Source organism: Bufo gargarizans, chromosome 4 (assembly GCF_014858855.1).
Source record: "Bufo gargarizans isolate SCDJY-AF-19 chromosome 4, ASM1485885v1, whole genome shotgun sequence".
Taxonomy (NCBI): Eukaryota; Metazoa; Chordata; class Amphibia; order Anura; family Bufonidae; genus Bufo; species Bufo gargarizans.
Genome location: NC_058083.1, coordinates 435,703,540 through 435,720,789, shown reverse-complemented (window position 1 = coordinate 435,720,789; position 17,250 = coordinate 435,703,540). Strand labels below are relative to the sequence as shown.

At 46.9% G+C, this 17,250-nt stretch overlaps 1 protein-coding gene across 2 annotated transcripts in view; it reads right to left on the bottom strand.

Moving 5' to 3' along the window:
- The window catches only part of RIN2 (Ras and Rab interactor 2), a 174,842-nt gene that overhangs the window by 109,974 nt on the left and 47,618 nt on the right, over positions 1-17,250 (bottom strand). For both annotated transcript variants that reach the window (XM_044291755.1, XM_044291756.1), the window contains exon 2: positions 16,989-17,081. In XM_044291755.1, the coding sequence (XP_044147690.1) occupies positions 16,989-17,036 (48 nt within the window). In that variant the 5' untranslated portion in view covers positions 17,037-17,081. The remainder of the gene's footprint in view (positions 1-16,988; positions 17,082-17,250) is intronic.

Below are 17,250 nucleotides of genomic sequence, written 5' to 3'. Positions count from 1 at the left end.
CGAAACACAGGTGCCAACTGCTGCGTCTTTCTGCAGTGTGCAGACTGAACAAGAGGTCAGGGATCAAGACTGGGTGGAAGACGATGCAGGGGACGATGAGGTCCTAGACCCCACATGGAATGAAGGTCGTGCCACTGACTTTCACAGTTCGGAGGAAGAGGCAGTGGTGAGACCGAGCCAACAGCGTAGCAAAAGAGGGAGCAGTGGGCAAAAGCAGAACACCCGCCGCCAAGAGACTCCGCCTGCTACTGACCGCCGCCATCTGGGACCGAGCACCCCAAAGGCAGCTTTAAGGAGTTCCCTGGCATGGCACTTCTTCAAACAATGTGCTGACGACAAGACCCGAGTGGTTTGCACGCTGTGCCATCAGAGCCTGAAGCGAGGCATTAACGTTCTGAACCTGAGCACAACCTGCATGACCAGGCACCTGCATGCAAAGCATGAACTGCAGTGGAGTAAACACCTTAAAACCAAGGAAGTCACTCAGGCTCCCCCTGCTACCTCTTCTGCTGCTGCCGCCTCGGCCTCTTCTGCTGCTGCCGCCTCGGCCTCTTCCTCCGCCTCTGGAGGAACGTTGGCACCCGCCGCCCAGCAAACAGGGGATGTACCACCACCACCACCACCACCTCCGTCACCAAGCGTCTCAACCATGTCACACGGCAGCGTTCAGCTCTCCATCTCACAAACATTTGAGAGAAAGCGTAAATTCCCACCTAGCACCCTCGATCCCTGGCCCTGAATGCCAGCATTTCTAAACTACTGGCCTATGAAATGCTGTCATTTAGGCTGGTGGACACAGACAGCTTCAAACAGCTCATGTCGCTTGCTGTCCCACAGTATGTTGTTCCCAGCCGCCACTACTTCTCCAAGAGAGCCGTGCCTTCCCTGCACAACCAAGTATCCGATAAAATCAAGTGTGCACTGCGCAACGCCATCTGTAGCAAGGTCCACCTAACCACAGATACGTGGACCAGTAAGCACGGCCAGGGACGCTATATCTCCCTAACTGCACACTGGGTAAATGTAGTGGCAGCTGGGCCCCAGGCGGAGAGCTGTTTGGCGCACGTCCTTCCGCCGCCAAGGATCGCAGGGCAACATTCTTTGCCTCCTGTTGCCACCTCCTCCTTCTCGGCTTCCTCCTCCTCTTCTTCCACCTGCTCATCCAGTCAGCCACACACCTTCACCACCAACTTCAGCACAGCCCGGGGTAAACGTCAGCAGGCCATTCTGAAACTCATATGTTTGGGGGACAGGCCCCACACCGCACAGGAGTTGTGGCGGGGTATAGAACAACAGACCGACGAGTGGTTGCTGCCGGTGAGCCTCAAGCCCGGCCTGGTGGTGTGTGATAATGGGCGAAATCTCGTTGCAGCTCTGGGACTAGCCAATTTGACGCACATCCCTTGCTTGGCGCATGTGCTGAATTTGGTGGTGCAGAAGTTCATTCACAACTACCCCGACATGTCAGAGCTGCTGCATAAAGTGCGGGCCGCCTGTTCGCGCTTCCGGCGTTCACATCCTGCTGCTGCTCGCCTGTCTGCGCTACAGCGTAACTTCGGCCTTCCCGCTCACCGCCTCATATGCGACGTGCCCACCAGGTGGAACTCCACCTTGCACATGCTGGACAGACTGTGCGAGCAGCAGCAGGCCATAGTGGAGTTTCAGCTGCAGCACGCACGGGTCAGTCGCACCACAGAACAGCACCACTTCACCACCAATGACTGGGTTACAATACCACTTCTATGTCTCCTTGAGAAAACACTTAGGGCGATGATGGAAGAGGAGGTGGCCCAGGAGGAGGAGGAGGAGGAGGAGGAGGAATTTGTGACTCAGAGGGAGGTTTTTGGCAACAGCAGAGGCCAGGTACAAATGTGGCCAGCCAGGGCCCACTACTGGAGGACGAGGAGGACGAGGATGAGGAGGAGGTGGAGGAGGATGAGGATGAAGCATGGTCACAGCGGGGTGGCACCCAACGCAGCTCGGGTCCATCACTGGTGCGTGGCTGGGGGGAAAGGCAGGACGATGACGATACGCCTCCCACAGAGGACAGCTTGTCCTTACCCCTGGGCAGCCTGGCACACATGAGCGACTACATGCTGCAGTGCCTGCGCAAGGACAGCAGAGTTGCCCACATTTTAACCTGTGCGGACTACTGGGTTGTCACCCTGCTGGATCCACGCTACAAAGACAATGTGCCCACCTTACTTCCTGCACTGGAGCGTGATAGGAAGATGCGCGAGTACAAGCGCACGTTGGTAGACGCGCTACTGAGAGCATTCCCAAATGTCACAGGGGAACAAGTGGAAGCCCAAGGCCAAGGCAGAGGAGGAGCAAGAGGTCGCCAAGGCAGCTGTGTCACGGCCAGCTCCTCTGAGGGCAGGGTTAGCATGGCAGAGATGTGGAAAACTTTTGTCAACACGCCACAGCTAACTGCACCACCACCTGATACGCAACGTGTTAGCAGGAGGCAACATTTCACTAACATGGTGGAACAGTACGTGTGCACACCCCTCCACGTACTGACTGATGGTTCGGCCCCATTCAACTTCTGGGTCACTAAATTGTCCACGTGGCCAGAGCTAGCCTTTTATGCCTTGGAGGTGCTGGCCTGCCCGGCGGCCAGCGTTTTGTCTGAACGTGTATTCAGCACGGCAGGGGGCGTCATTACAGACAAACGCAGCCGCCTGTCTACAGCCAATGTGGACAAGCTGACGTTCATAAAAATGAACCAGGCATGGATCCCACAGGCCCTGTCCGTCCCTTGTCCAGATTAGACATTAACTACCCCCCTTAACCATATATTATTGGACTCCAGGGCACTTCCTCATTCAATCCTATTTTTATTTTCATTTTACCATTATATTGCGAGGCTACCCAAAGTTGAATGAACCTCTCCTCTGTCTGGGTGCCGGGGCCTAAATATATGCCAATGGACTGTTCCAATGTTGGGTGACGTGAAGCCTGATTCTCTGCTATGACATGCAGACTAATTCTCTGCTGACATGAAGCCAGATCCTCTGTTACGGGACCTCTCTCCTCTGCCTGGGTGCTGGGCCTAAATATCTGACAATGGACTGTTGCAGTGGTGGCTGACGTGAAGCCTCATTCTCTGCTATGACATGCAGACTAATTCTCTGCTGACATGAAGCCAGATTGTCTGTTACGGGACCTCTCTCCTCTGCCTGGGTGCTGGGCCTAAATTTATGAAAATGGACTCTTACAGTGGTGGGTGACGTGAAGCCTGATTCTCTGCTGACATGAAGCCAGATTGTCTGTTACGGGACCTCTCTCCTCTGCCTGGGTGCTGGGCCTAAATTTATGAAAATGGACTCTTACAGTGGTGGGTGACGTGAAGCCTGATTCTCTGCTATGATATGAAGACTAATTCTCTGCTGACATGAAGCCAGATTCTCTGTTACGGGACCTCTCTCCTCTGCCTGGGTGCTGGGCCTAAATTTATGACAATGGACTGTTGCAGTGGTGGCTGACGTGAAGCCTGATTTTCTGCTATGACATGCAGACTGATTCTCTGCTGACATGAAGCCAGATCCTCTGTTACGGGACCTCTCTCCTCTGCCTGGGTGCTGGGCCTAAATATCTGACAATGGACTGTTGCATTGGTGGCTGACGTGAAGCCTGATTCTCTGCTATGACATGCAGACTAATTCTCTGCTGACATGAAGCCAGATTCTCTGTTACGGGACCTCTCTCCTCTGCCTGGGTGCTGGGCCTAAATATCTGACAATGGACTGTTGCAGTGGTGGCTGACGTGAAGCCTGATTTTCTGCTATGACATGCAGACTGATTCTCTGCTGACATGAAGCCAGATTGTCTGTTACGGGACCTCTCTCCTCTGCCTGGGTGCTGGGCCTAAATTTATGACAATGGACTGTTGCAGTGGTGGCTGACGTGAAGCCTGATTCTCTGCTATGACATGCAGACTGATTCTCTGCTGACATGAAGCCAGATTGTCTGTTACGGGACCTCTCTCCTCTGCCTGGGTGCTGGGCCTAAATTTATGACAATGGACTGTTGCAGTGGTGGCTGACGTGAAGCCTGATTCTCTGCTATGACATGCAGACTGATTCTCTGCTGACATGAAGACAGATTCTCTGTTACGGGACCTCTCTCCTCTGCCTGGGTGCCGGGGCCTAAATATCTGAGAATGGACTGTTCCAGTGGTGGGTGACGTGAAGCGAGATTCTCTGCTATGGGACCTCTGTCCAATTGATTTTGGTTAATTTTTATTTATTTAATTTTTATTTTAATTCATTTCCCTATCCAAATTTGTTTGCAGGGGATTTACCTACATGTTGCTGCCTTTTGCAGCCCTCTAGCCCTTTCCTGGGCTGTTTTACAGCCTTTTTAGTGCCGAAAAGTTCGGGTCCCCATTGACTTCAATGGGGTTCGGGTTCGGGACGAAGTTCGGATCGGGTTCGGATCCCGAACCCGAACATTTTCGGGAAGTTCGGCCGAACTTCTCGAACCCGAACATCCAGGTGTCCGCTCAACTCTACTGAGGAGCATATGTGTATAAAAGTCACCAACCCTCTGCTTACTCAATAACTGCAGTGCTCCGAATCAGCACAAAAACTGTGCACCGGGAACTTCATGGCAAGGGTTTTCATGGACAAGCTTCTCTGTCTGGCAGTCTGATGGACGAGTCTGGGTTTGGAGAATTTCAGGAGAACGTCACCTTCATCGGTAAAGTATGGTGAAGGAGGTATAATGTTAGGGATTTTTTTCAGTGATTGACCTCAGCCCCTTAGAGCCAATGAAATCTTAATGCTTCAGCATGCCAAGACATTTTGGACAACTATATGCCTCCAACTTTGTGGGAACAGTTTGAGGAAGGACATTTTCTGCTCCAGCATGATCCATGAAGGAATGGTTGAGTGAATTTGACTGGCTGAACAAAACCCTGACATCAACCCATGGAACATCTTTGGGCTGAACTAGAATGGAGATTGTGAGCAAGGTCCTCTTGTCCAACATAATTGTCTGACCTCACAAATGTTCTTCTGGACGAGGGGGCAAAAATCCCTACAGACACACTGCAAAATCTTGTAGAAACCCTTCCCAGAAGAGTTGAAGCTCACCAAGATTAGAATGCTGGTTTGTAGATATCCAAGCAGCACACAGCTAATGCAGACCCAGGAACGATTTGCAGGTGAAGTACTGACGAGGCAAACAGAAGGCAGGCAGGCTGAGGAAGTGAGCACAGACAGGGAACACACAATTCACAGAGCACAGTTCACCCACTATAGAAGACCACAGTCAGAACGCACGACAAGCAAGCAGCCTAAACAGGAACGTCAATTGTGGCCAGTATGCAAGAGCGCAAGCGGCCAGCCTACACAACCACACTATGACAGGGTGCCTTAGATACCCAGGGACCCCAGCCATTGGACTGTGAAGAATTTGGATATAGAGATTCGAGTAGAAAGCAGAAGCATGATGAGTAGCACAGGTATCATACCCACAGGGAAGAACGGACATAGACAGCTGACCAAACAGGATCTTGATACATTATACACTAAAGACAATGGTGTATTTCTGGATGTATGCTCATTTGAAGATAAGAGAAATGTGGGAAGACTTCTGAAATTCTTCCTAGACATTCTAGCTAGATGACATAATCATGGAGCACATCGATTGGTGCTGAAGATAAAAATGGCGTATGCTGACCATATCAGTATGCACAAGAAAATATCAAAGAAATAGAGAAAGTGATTGAAGTCCTGGAAAATGTGACAGATGAGGAACTGGCATTGGAAGCTTTCTTAGAATCATTTATGATGATCCAACCAAAGCATTCTCCTAGCACATCCAAAGGAGTTCCCTCATCACAGCTGCCTTACACAGTCCTGTCTATAGCCCATGAGCGGCTTCGTCACAACCAGCAGTCCGCAGCAGTGACGTGTTCACCATGGACATTGTCCGCAACTAAATCTGCCATATCTGAAGGCACCCTAAAAGTAACGTTGATCACTCAATTAATGGGGCAGAAAGAAATTATTGTTTGGCAGCAGCACATCTCTCAGCAAACTATAAATTTTAATGGGGAACAGCGATTGCCGTAATGATCATTCATTCCAATGCAGAAGTTATGACTGCTGCATATAAATGGCTCACCAATTATGGCCAGATTAGATATGACTTCTCTTACCGCAAGTCTCTCGTTCTCATGGTAGGCCTCACAATGTGCTATATTCAGCAGTATGTAATCTAAGTGAAATTGCATCCCTAAAACATCTTGGGACTTTTGGCATAATCTGTGGGTTTGGTGCTCCAGTTTTCTGGTGTAAAGTTCCCACCATCAGGTTGATCTTCTTAGAGGAAAGCAAAAGACCACCAGGGGGCATCAAAACGAGTATGTCTGAGCAATATTTGGACACTGGAACCTCTTTTTAAGGGTACTTTCACACTAGCATTTTTCTTTTCCGGCATAGAGTTCCATCCTAGGGGCTCAATACCGGAAAAGAACTGATCAGTTTTATCGTAATGCATTCTGAATGGAGAGTAAGGGTACTTTTACACTAGCGGCAGGATGGATCCGACAGGCTGTTCACCTTGTCGGATCCGTCCTGCCGCTATTTCGCCGTGCTGCCACTCCATCTCCATTGACTATAATAGGGACGGGGGGGGCGGAGCTCCAGTGCAGCACGGCAGTGCATGGCGAGAGGCCGCCGGACTAAAAGTACTGCATGTCTGACTTTTTAGTCCGGCGGCCTCTCACTGTGCACTGCTGTGCTTTGCCGGAGCTCCGCCCCGTCCCCATTATAGTCAATGGGGACAGAGCAGCAGTCCAGCCGCACGGCGAAATAGCGACAGGACGGATCCGACAGGGTGAACAGCCTGTCGGATCAGTCCAACCGCTAGTGTGAGAGTAGCCTAATCCGTTCAGGATGCATCAGGATGTCTTGCGTTCAGTCTTTTTGTCTGTTCAGGACAGAGATAATACCGCAGCATGCTACGGTTTTATCTCCGTCCAAAAAATCTGAACACTTGCCTGAATGCCGGCATTTTTTTCCCATAGGAATGTATTAGTGCCGGAATTCAAATTGACGCACTGACGGATCCGGTATTCCGGTCTGCGCATGCGCAGACCTTCAAAAATGTGAAAAAAATAACAGAACTGCCTGCCGTAATCAAACAACGCAGGTGTGAAAGTACCCTAAACTGAATCTGCTAATTGAAACATTATTATGGTTTGCATATAGCACAAATGAATAAATTATAACCTGCATCCTGGAAATTCCCCAAACAAACCCCATGTCAATGAAAGACACCAAGTTTACAGAACAAAACAGGATGTTGTTTCTCTTAAGAAAATTAATCTCCAGCTTGTAAAATGTTTGCGCTCTTCAGCTTCTTAATGAAGAGCAAATTACTTTTTGTAACACAGATCTGTTTCCCTGAAATGCTTTGTTAAAGAACAAAGATATCCTACATTTCGAGGAGGAAACCATCAGCAGTAACCCATTCCCTGATTGAAGCAGATTGACAGGGTAGATTAGTAACTACTCTTCATATTGCATATTATTTTCCTCTACTAAGGTGACCAAACACATTACATTAATGCTGGCCAAACCATAAAGAGGTTGTGTCACTTCAAGCAAGTGGCATTTATCATCTAGAAGCCACTTACTAATGTATTGTGATTGTCCATATTGCTTCCTTTGCTGGCAGGATTCATTTTTCCATCACATTATACACTGCTCATTTCCATGGTTATGACCACCCTGCAATCCAGCAGCAGTGATCGTGCTTGCACACTATAGGAAAAAGTACCAACCTCTGTGGTGCCTGGGACTGTGGGAACTCGCAAAGGGTGGTGCTTTTTCCAATAGTGTGCAAGAACGGCCACCACTGCTGGATTATAGGGTGGTCGCAAGCATGGAAATGAGCAGTATATAATGTGATGGAAAAATGAATCCAGCCAGCAAAGGAGGCAATATGGACAATCACAATATATTAGTAAGTGCCTTGTATTAACTTTCTCTACATGATAAATGCCTTTTGCTGAAGAGAGACAAGCCCTTTAAGGACCGGCCAACCATCTAATGTGTAAGGGGGTATCCGGAGGAAAGTGTTGTCTGGAAATGGCTTATTTAACCCCCCCCCCCCCCCCATTCAGAACACATGCACGTTTGGTTGTGCCAAGCATAACTGTGTATGTGGGTGTGAAGAGGAAAAGCTATTGCCCAAATGAACATGGGAGAGGACCGGTGTCCCTGCAAGGGGTTGCAAACTCTTTGAAGAGTCCTAAAAATGCCACTATGGGGCAAACACATTATATAAAAAGTGGATGGATGCCCAATATTGCAGTCAGTGGCATAAAAAGGTGATTTTGCTTTATGGACTACAGTTAGCCATTACAAAAAGTTGCCCAAAATAGAAGATCTAAACCATTTCATAGTTAGAAAACTTTATGAAATGAAAAGGGCAAGACCAACTTCCAAAAAGGTGATCAATCGTGATGGAGTTCTTCAGACGGCTGTTGGCAGAAACTATTGAGGACATTTAGTAAGACTGGTGTTTTACACGTTGGTCCTAATATAGGCCCCATGCACCCCTCCTAGTAATTGTGGCGCTTCTGTGCAGGTCAGAACTAAAATCTCCACCAGCAAGGGAGCTGGTGTAGATATCAGATATAATCTATGACAGTTTTCTGGCACGGATTATAATACATGTGCTGGGCCGGCTATAGCCTGCACCCCACACTTCTTGGAAAAGTCAAAGTGCTGCCATAATATTGAAACTGTATGGGGCCAAATGCTTGTTCTAACAATTGTCCGCCCCTACACAGTTTGGCCTGTGTAAATGGCCCTTTAAATATAACTTGTTATATGGTTGATGGGTGCGGATTCCAGGCTAAAACTGGAGAATTGTCCATTCTGGGCTAAAAGATCCTAGGTTTATATTTGCAGCATCTTTCAAAAATGCATAGAAAATGTCACCCAGCAAGCTATTGTTCCTAATGTTTTATGTGACGGATCTCCAACACTGTAATAGGATTTCCAGGATTGTAATATTGACAGCCGATCCTTGGGAGAGGCCATCAATATCTGATCGGCGGTGCACCCCCGCCGATCAGTTGTTTCAGAGTAGCTCCAGTGAAGTTGGCAGAGCTCCATCCCTTGAGTAGTGGACGAAGCTGGTTACTGCATTGCTCTTCCTAGTGGGAGCACTGCTGGAGCTGCTGCAGAACACCTAATTGGCAGGGGTGGCCGGTCTCTTCCACTTTGTTGGTAGTGTAAAACACAGATCCACAGTGTCCGCTACACTGAGGATAGGCCATCAATATTAAAATCTCGAAAAAACCCTTTAAGATTACACAATGCTACTGGTTCTACAATATGCTGGTGTCTTTCATAAAAAGAATATAAAGGTCAGGATAACAATATAAAGGTTGGAGAAAGAAACTTTTCATGTATTTCATGGCAATATACGGTAAATCTGTAGTCCTTTGAGAACCTGTAATCCCGTTATATCCAGCTTGTTTCCCTTTAATAAAAAATAATTACCAGTCTGGGCACAGGACGGATTAGAAGTGAACTTGATAGGAGTAGGCAACACATGCAGAGCGCAACACAAGCACCCCCTGTGCACAGCAACGTCCTTAGATGATCTGCTGAACTTCCACCGGGGGTGGAGAAATACTTCACTAACCAACAAAGTAATGCACTCTTGGCAGACAACACGGAACGTCTTACAGTTACCTACAGGAGGATATTACAAAAAATCTAATCAAGCAAACAGGCCTGCAATAACAGACATGGCCCATGGTCAATAGTGGCGCTGTTTCTGAAAAAAAACTGACCTTTTTATAAACATCAATTTGACATCTAATCATTATAAAAGGGGCTATCCAGTATCTACAACAGCCCCCCATGTGCCGTGCCCCTCTGTGGGAATATACTTACCTGGCTCCCCGCTCCGCCGCTTCTTCCTGTACACGGATGAAAACACCAGGTGTCGGGGGGGGAGCAGCCAAAGGCAGACGGGGACGAGCCTCCCTAGCACTGCGGGTGACGCTAGGGAGGCTTGTGGGGTGGGAACTGGGGGGGTTCTGTTGTAGATACTGGATAACCCTTTTAACTTTCACACTAGCGTTCGATCGGATGCGTTCTGAACGGATCCGATCATATTAATGCAGATGGAGGCTCCGTTCAGAACGGATCCGTCTGCATTATATTGGCAAAAAAAAGCTAAGTGTGAAATTAGCCTGAGCGGATCCGTCCAGACTTTTACATTGAAAGTCAATGGGGGACGGATCCGTTTGAAGATTGAGCCATATTGTGGCATCTTCAAATGGATCCGTCCCCATTGACTTACATTGTAAGTCTGGACGGATCCGCACGCCTCCGCACGGCCAGGCGGACACCCGAACGCTGCAAGCAGCGTTCAGGTGTCCGCCTGCTGAGCGGAGCGGAGGCTGAACGCCGCCAGACTGATGCATTCTGAGCGGATCCGCATCCATTCAGACTGCATCAGGGCTGGACGGAAGCGTTCGGGTCCGCTCGTGAGCTCCTTCAAACGGAGCTCACGAGCGGACAGCCGAACGCTAGTGTGAAACTAGGTAAGTTTCTACACCACAGGGTCAGTTCCGGCTACCTAACCCATGGTTGACAATTCAATCTGCATTATTTTCTTATGATTGTAGAGGTTGTGACGACACCTCTTTTTTATACCAGTGAAGACAGGCAAAAGCTGCCCAGATTTGGAGTTGTGAAATCAGTTCCTTCTTTCAGACCACAACTCAAAGGGGTTATCCCGTGAAAATTATCTATTAGCTATCCTACGTCAGCCCTATAGGTGGTGGAACGAAATGCGTAAGACTGCTCCATTCTGTATACAATACCTAAATAATATATCCATACAGTACCAAGTAACATAATACTACCACAGAGTCCACATTAGGGTACTTTCACACTAGCGTTGTTAGAATGCGGCAGGCAGTTCCGTTGCCGGAACTGCCTGCCGGATCCGGAAATCCGTATGCAAACGGATATCCCTTTTTTTCTGGATCCGGTAGACTTACTCATTGAAATACCAGAACCGTCTTTTCGGTATCATCCGGAATAACGGATCTGGTATTTAATTTCTTCCAAGCTAGAAAGAACTGCGCATGCGCAGACGGGAAAACTAGATCCGGCGAGGCAGCCATTTTTCTGAACACTTGGTACCGGATCCGGCATTAATACATCTCTATGGAAATTAATGCTGGATCCGGAAAGTGCGGTACTGTTCCGGGATTTGGGCCGGAAAAAATACTGCAGCATGCTGCAGTATTTTGTTCGGTCAAATGCAGTAAAAGGGACGGAACGGACGACATCCTGATGCAAACTGAACAGATTGCTTTCCATTCAGAATGCATTAGGACAAAACTGATGCGTTTTTTTCCCCTGTATTGAGACCCTTTACCGGATTTCAATACCGGAAAAGAATAACGCTAGTGTGAAAGTACGCTAACACGGTCATATATTTCCCACATAACACTACCTTCCACTGCCAAAATAAAACTGCATATCACTGGCCAAATACTGTCACATAATGCAAATAGTTAATAGAGAACCTGGTGGTCTAGTGCATTGGAGGGTAAATGGTAAAATCCCTGGTGGTCTAGTGTAGAGAGGTGGGTAATGGTAAAGTCTCTGATGGTCTAGTGCATTGGCTGGTAAATGGCAAAGTCTCTTGTGGTCTAGTGCAGTGTGTGGGGGGGTTAATGGTAAAGCCCCTGGTGGCTCACAGCAGTGAAGGTTTACATGCTTCTTTCTATTATAGGAGTCCAGTGTTTGAAAAGTAACTGCTCATAGTCACATATTATAAGCCCTGTTTGGTACAGGGACTGATGTGACAGTCTGTGTAGAGCGCTGGAGAATATGTTGGTGCTATATAAGCATTTTGCTCATTTGCTGGATAAGCGGCAGAAAATGTAAAATTTACACAGGGCAATCATCGGGAAGAGCATCTGTAGGAAAGATCATTCCTGATAATTGCCCCAATAATCTGTAAATGGTCCCTTACTCTTTAATTAAAATCATCAGTCCTACTACAGGAACCAAAATGCTAGGGGGAATTTCTTAGCTGGAAGTAACTTTGCTTTAAAGTTGATTGAGCTTAATTGATGTGGTTATGTGGTTGCTACAGATTATATATGAGGGTCATTTAGAACGGAAACCTTGATTACAATCCGTGGTAAAAGAAAAAACTCCATGGAGTAAAATCGGAATGATTCAGTTACGAATATTTTGATAAATTATGGATGAAAAGTGATGACAAGAAAAGGGCTAAACTGTTTTAGTTATCATCTGGCATGGAAGCAGCATGGAGGTGCATGACCAGCACCAAAGTAACCAAAGTAACCATGTACTATGTAAAGAAATAAAGTGCACTTAAAGATTTGAAGCGCTAAATTCACTTTTCGGATTTCCAGCACCAAAGTAACTCTGTTGAGTGGGGTGTCGTATTTTGATCCTTTAGGTTATGTCCATACGGGGTGTATAACATGCAGATTTTCCATACAGAACTACAACCAGAAAATCCACACAGCATTACTTAGAACAGGCATCCTCAAACTGCGGCCCTCCAGCTGTTGCAAAACTACAACTCCCAGCATGCCCGAACAGCCTACAGGTATCAACCTACAGCAGGGCATTGTGGGAGTTGTAGTTTTACAACAGCTGGAGGGCCGCAGTTTGAGGATGCCTGACCCCGAAAATGAGGTTTGTTTGCTGCAGAGAAGAAGTTCAGCACCCCCATCACCAACACCATCGACCCCATAGCAGTGAGAATATCGCTGTTTGTGGTCGACTATAGCACTACAGACTGAACTACAAAAATTTCAGAAAAGAAGTCAAAATCCTCAGCAGACGTTCACAGCGCAAGTGTGATTAATAGACCAAGTTCATTCTTTAGGAAAAGAAGGAGATCAAATTGACGGCAGGTGCCATACTGTCCATGAAGACTATAGACTGCTTTACAGTAGTCTGTATCCTACATTTCATCTAGCTGGAAGAAAAATGTAAGCCTTTCCCCAGCGTCTGAGGGCTCTCTGGAGCAGTATGGCGGTCACTAGTGCTGCTCTGTCACATCCTCTTATATTACACACAAGTGGGGGCAAGAGACTCAGGCTTTCCATTTACAGCTCTTGCCAATTTGAGCATAGCAAGCCAGCATGGGTTTAAGTGCATAGCAAGCAGGCATTGGTTTAAGTGCATAGCAAGCCGGCATGGGTTTAAGTGCATAGCAAGCCGGCATGGGTTTAAGTGCATAGCAAGCCGGCATGGGTTTAAGTGCATAGCAAGCAGGCATGGGTTTAAAGGGAACCTGTCACCGGGATTTTGTGTATAGAGCTGAGGACATGGGTTGCTAGATGGCCGCTAGCACATCCGCAATAACCAGTCCCCAAAGCTCTGTGTGCTTTTAATGTGTAAAAAAAAAGATTTGATACATATGCAAATTAACGTGAGATGAGTCCTGTCCCTGACTCATCTCACGTACAGGACTCATCTCAGGTTAATTTGCATATGTATCAAATAGTTTTTTTTACACAATAAAAGCACACAGAGCTAAGGGTACTGGGTATTGCGGATGTGCTAGCGGCCATCTAGCAACCCATGTCCTTAACTCTATACCCAAATTCCCGGTGACAGGTTCCCTTTAAGTGCATAGCAAGCAGGCATGGGTGTAAGGCTGTGATAACAGGGGGAGCATAAGTAGGTGTGTGTGTGTGTGTGTGTGTGTGTATATATATATATATATATATATATATATATATATATATATGTATATGTGTTATACTATTTTATTGAATAACAATACAATTAAAGGGGTTTTCCGAGACTCAAATACTGATGACCTATCTTCTTGTCATCAGTATCTGAATGGTGTTGGTCTGACTCCCGGGACCCCTGCCGATCAGCTCTTTGAGAAGGCGGAGGCGCTCGCAGTAGTGCCGCGGCCTTCTCTTAGCTTTCCCTAGGCCAGTGAAGACACGTTCATCGCTCAGCCTCATAGAAGTGAATGGGGCTGAGCGCAATACCAAGCACAGCTGCTATACTACATATGGTGCTGTGCTTGGTGAGCACGGAGAAGGCCGCGGGGCTCACAAAAGCGTTGCTGCTGTCCTCTCAAACAGCTGATCTGCAGGGGTCCCAGGTGTCGGACCCTCACAGATCAGATACTGATGACCTATTCTGGTCTTTGGAGTGTGGGAGGAAACTGGAAACCCACACAGACACATGGAGAACATACAAGAGCAGAGCCTCTAGGAGCAATGACGCTATGTTATATTCCGTGATAACAGAATCCATAATGGAATTCCCCCAGAACCTGAATGCCGAAACCCGAGCTTGAAAAAAGCAAGTTTGCTCATCCCTACTCATCACTTGTTCCTGGCAGACAAGCCATGCATTTACATTCAATCTTCAAATAGAAAACAACTGATATGTGCCCCATCTACAGGGCTTTTGCGGCTGATGGCTTAAAAGAAGTTTTCTGACAATCATAAAACCCCCTTGACCACATTACAAACTCAGTTTCCTATTTCAAGGAGCTTAAACGGGGTTTCTCCCTTCAGCAAATAGCATTTATAATGTAGAGAAAGTAAATACAAGGCTCTCACTAATGTATTGTGATTGTCCATATTGCTTCCTTTGCTGGCTGGATTCATTTTTCCATCATCACATTATACACTCCTCGCTTCCATGGTTACCCTGCAATCCAGTAGTGGTGGCCGTGCCTGCACACTACAGGAAAAATCACAGGTCTTTTGCATAGTCCAGCACTTATTCCTATAGTGGGCAAGCACGGCCATTGTGCTGGACTGCAGGGTGGTCGTAACCATGGACATGTGCAGTGTATAACGTGATGGAAAAATCACAATACATTAGTAAGTGCCTTGTAATAACTGTCTCTACATGATAAATGCCATTTGCTGAAGTGAGACAATTCCTTTAAGCTCCTTGAAATAGGAAAATGAGTTTGTAATGTGTTCATCACTTTACAACTCTGCTCTTCCCCTTACCAGCCACTGTGTGATTTATTGTCATCCATTACAACGACACGTCACACGTTCTAGGTGGCCAGGTGATGTTATTTTCCTATTTGGGTTTGTCGGAATACCCCTTTAAAGGGGTTTTCTAGTACTTAGATACCGATGACCTATACTCAGCATAATAGTTCACGTACATGACCGTATGTATTTAATGGATCCGCAAAAAACACGTATGGTGTCTGTGTGCATTCCGTATTTTGCGGAACGGAACAGCTGGCCCCTAACAGAACAGTCCTATCCTTGCCCGTAATGCAGACAATAATAGAACATGTTATATTTGTTTGAGGAACGGACATACGGAAACGGAATTCACACAGAGTAAGATAGATGGGAGTCCAACAACCAGCACCTCCATGACCGTCTGTCTTGAGCAGCGACTGGCGCAGAAGGTGCAATCATAAGGTTTCGGCCACTGTGTAGTGGTCGTGCCAGGGTACTGCAGCTCAGCTCCCTATGCAAGTACATCCGCGCAGAAAGCTACACAGTAGATGGAACCTTGTGCGTCCGGCTCTGTCCATCATGGCATAGTTTCCGGCAGTGGATGCTTGAAACGTCTGCTCAGTGGTGGTTCAATATATGTCATATACACTTAACACTGACATCCGCTTGGAATGGATTTAGAAAGGGCTGGCTCATATAATATCCTCACCATCAGTGCCAGTTACACCCTTCTGTTATATGAATATACATAGAATGTATTCCTCACCGGCATAAATTGCAGGGTTTGTAGAAGGTGGTAAACCTGGCACTGCGTTACACCCTTCAGGCTCGGCGGCCGAGCTCACTGCTCCACATGTGGTTCTGCTTATCACACCAGAGCCGCGGCAGCAGGAGGAAAAGCTCAGGAGCTTCCAAGCTTCACTTGGAAAGTTGATGGGAAAATGAAATAAGGATCTGACAGAAATAGCAGGTGCTTCTATAAAATGTCGGTTCCTGTGCCCTTAATAATCCTAACAGACCAAGGGTATGGATTTTAAAGATGTTATAAAATAACGTATTTCCTCCACCCCCCAGTGACAGGCAACATACGAAAAAATAACAGTGGGCGTGATAGCAGATATATTCAGTGAAGGTCAGTGCAGTGAGCACCTACCTACTTAGGCATCTTGCACAAGAACGTTGTGCATCCGTTCCGTGCATTGGGGAACGCGCAAGCCTATGATATTATGTCAGATTGCTAATACGATGCACAAATAATTCTGTCCCAAGCAGTAAAACAGTCACTGTAGTTTCACAGAACCTTGCATTTGTCAATAATACAGGTGAATATAAGAAACTTTATAATATATCTCATCAAAGACAAAATGTGTTGTTCTAGGGTCATCAGCTGTTTCATCACTTTCCCCCTTGTATAAACTTACTTTGTCTCAGAAATTTTTAAAAATACATTTTGTTACACCAAGATGGGCTGCCTGCTCACTGTAGGATACACATTTTTTTAGGAGTCTATCCCTCTCTACACCCTATACAAATAGAGACATACCACCTGATACTGGATACTGCATGCCCATTGTGCAAGCAGTCATATAGACACCTGAATATTACGTACATACATGTAATACTACAAAAGGAACAATACTTGTATGCGGCCATAAAGCAGTTTACCTGTTTTGCAAAGAATGTACTCTGTTGCCTGGGTTCCATGTTAAAACTAATATAGCTAGCGGTATGCATACATACAGCAGTGTTAGGTTTGGCCCGATGGAGCTGTGTTTGTCATTCAGCACAACTTGTCCTGATATGATGGACTATCTGCGGTTTTACACGGGACAGCAGGTGCCCTCCTCATGAACGGCTCTGCTACAACTGTACAGACACGGACCCTTATGTAAAAGCGTCTGCACAGCTCGACCAGATCATGGGAGACATTCTGAATTACATAGAAACTTGCCAAAAACATCACAAAAAGGTGAAAGTTCTTTACCTTAAAAAAGCTCTGTCTGTCTCCCGGCCGACACACTTCCATAGTCATCTGGGAGGACTTGTGCTGGACGGCTTCTGTGCTTTCCCAGCACTTCTGAGAGGAAGGACATGTTAATGGTTAGGGCAGTCTGTAGGAAATTCTTCTGCAAGCCACAAAATCAGTCACAACACGCACTCTGCCAAGATGTTTTCCGTCAACGGTGCCTGACCATTCCATCCCCGTCTCTGCTACTCGGCCCCATCTCTAAGGCGCAGAGAAGGAG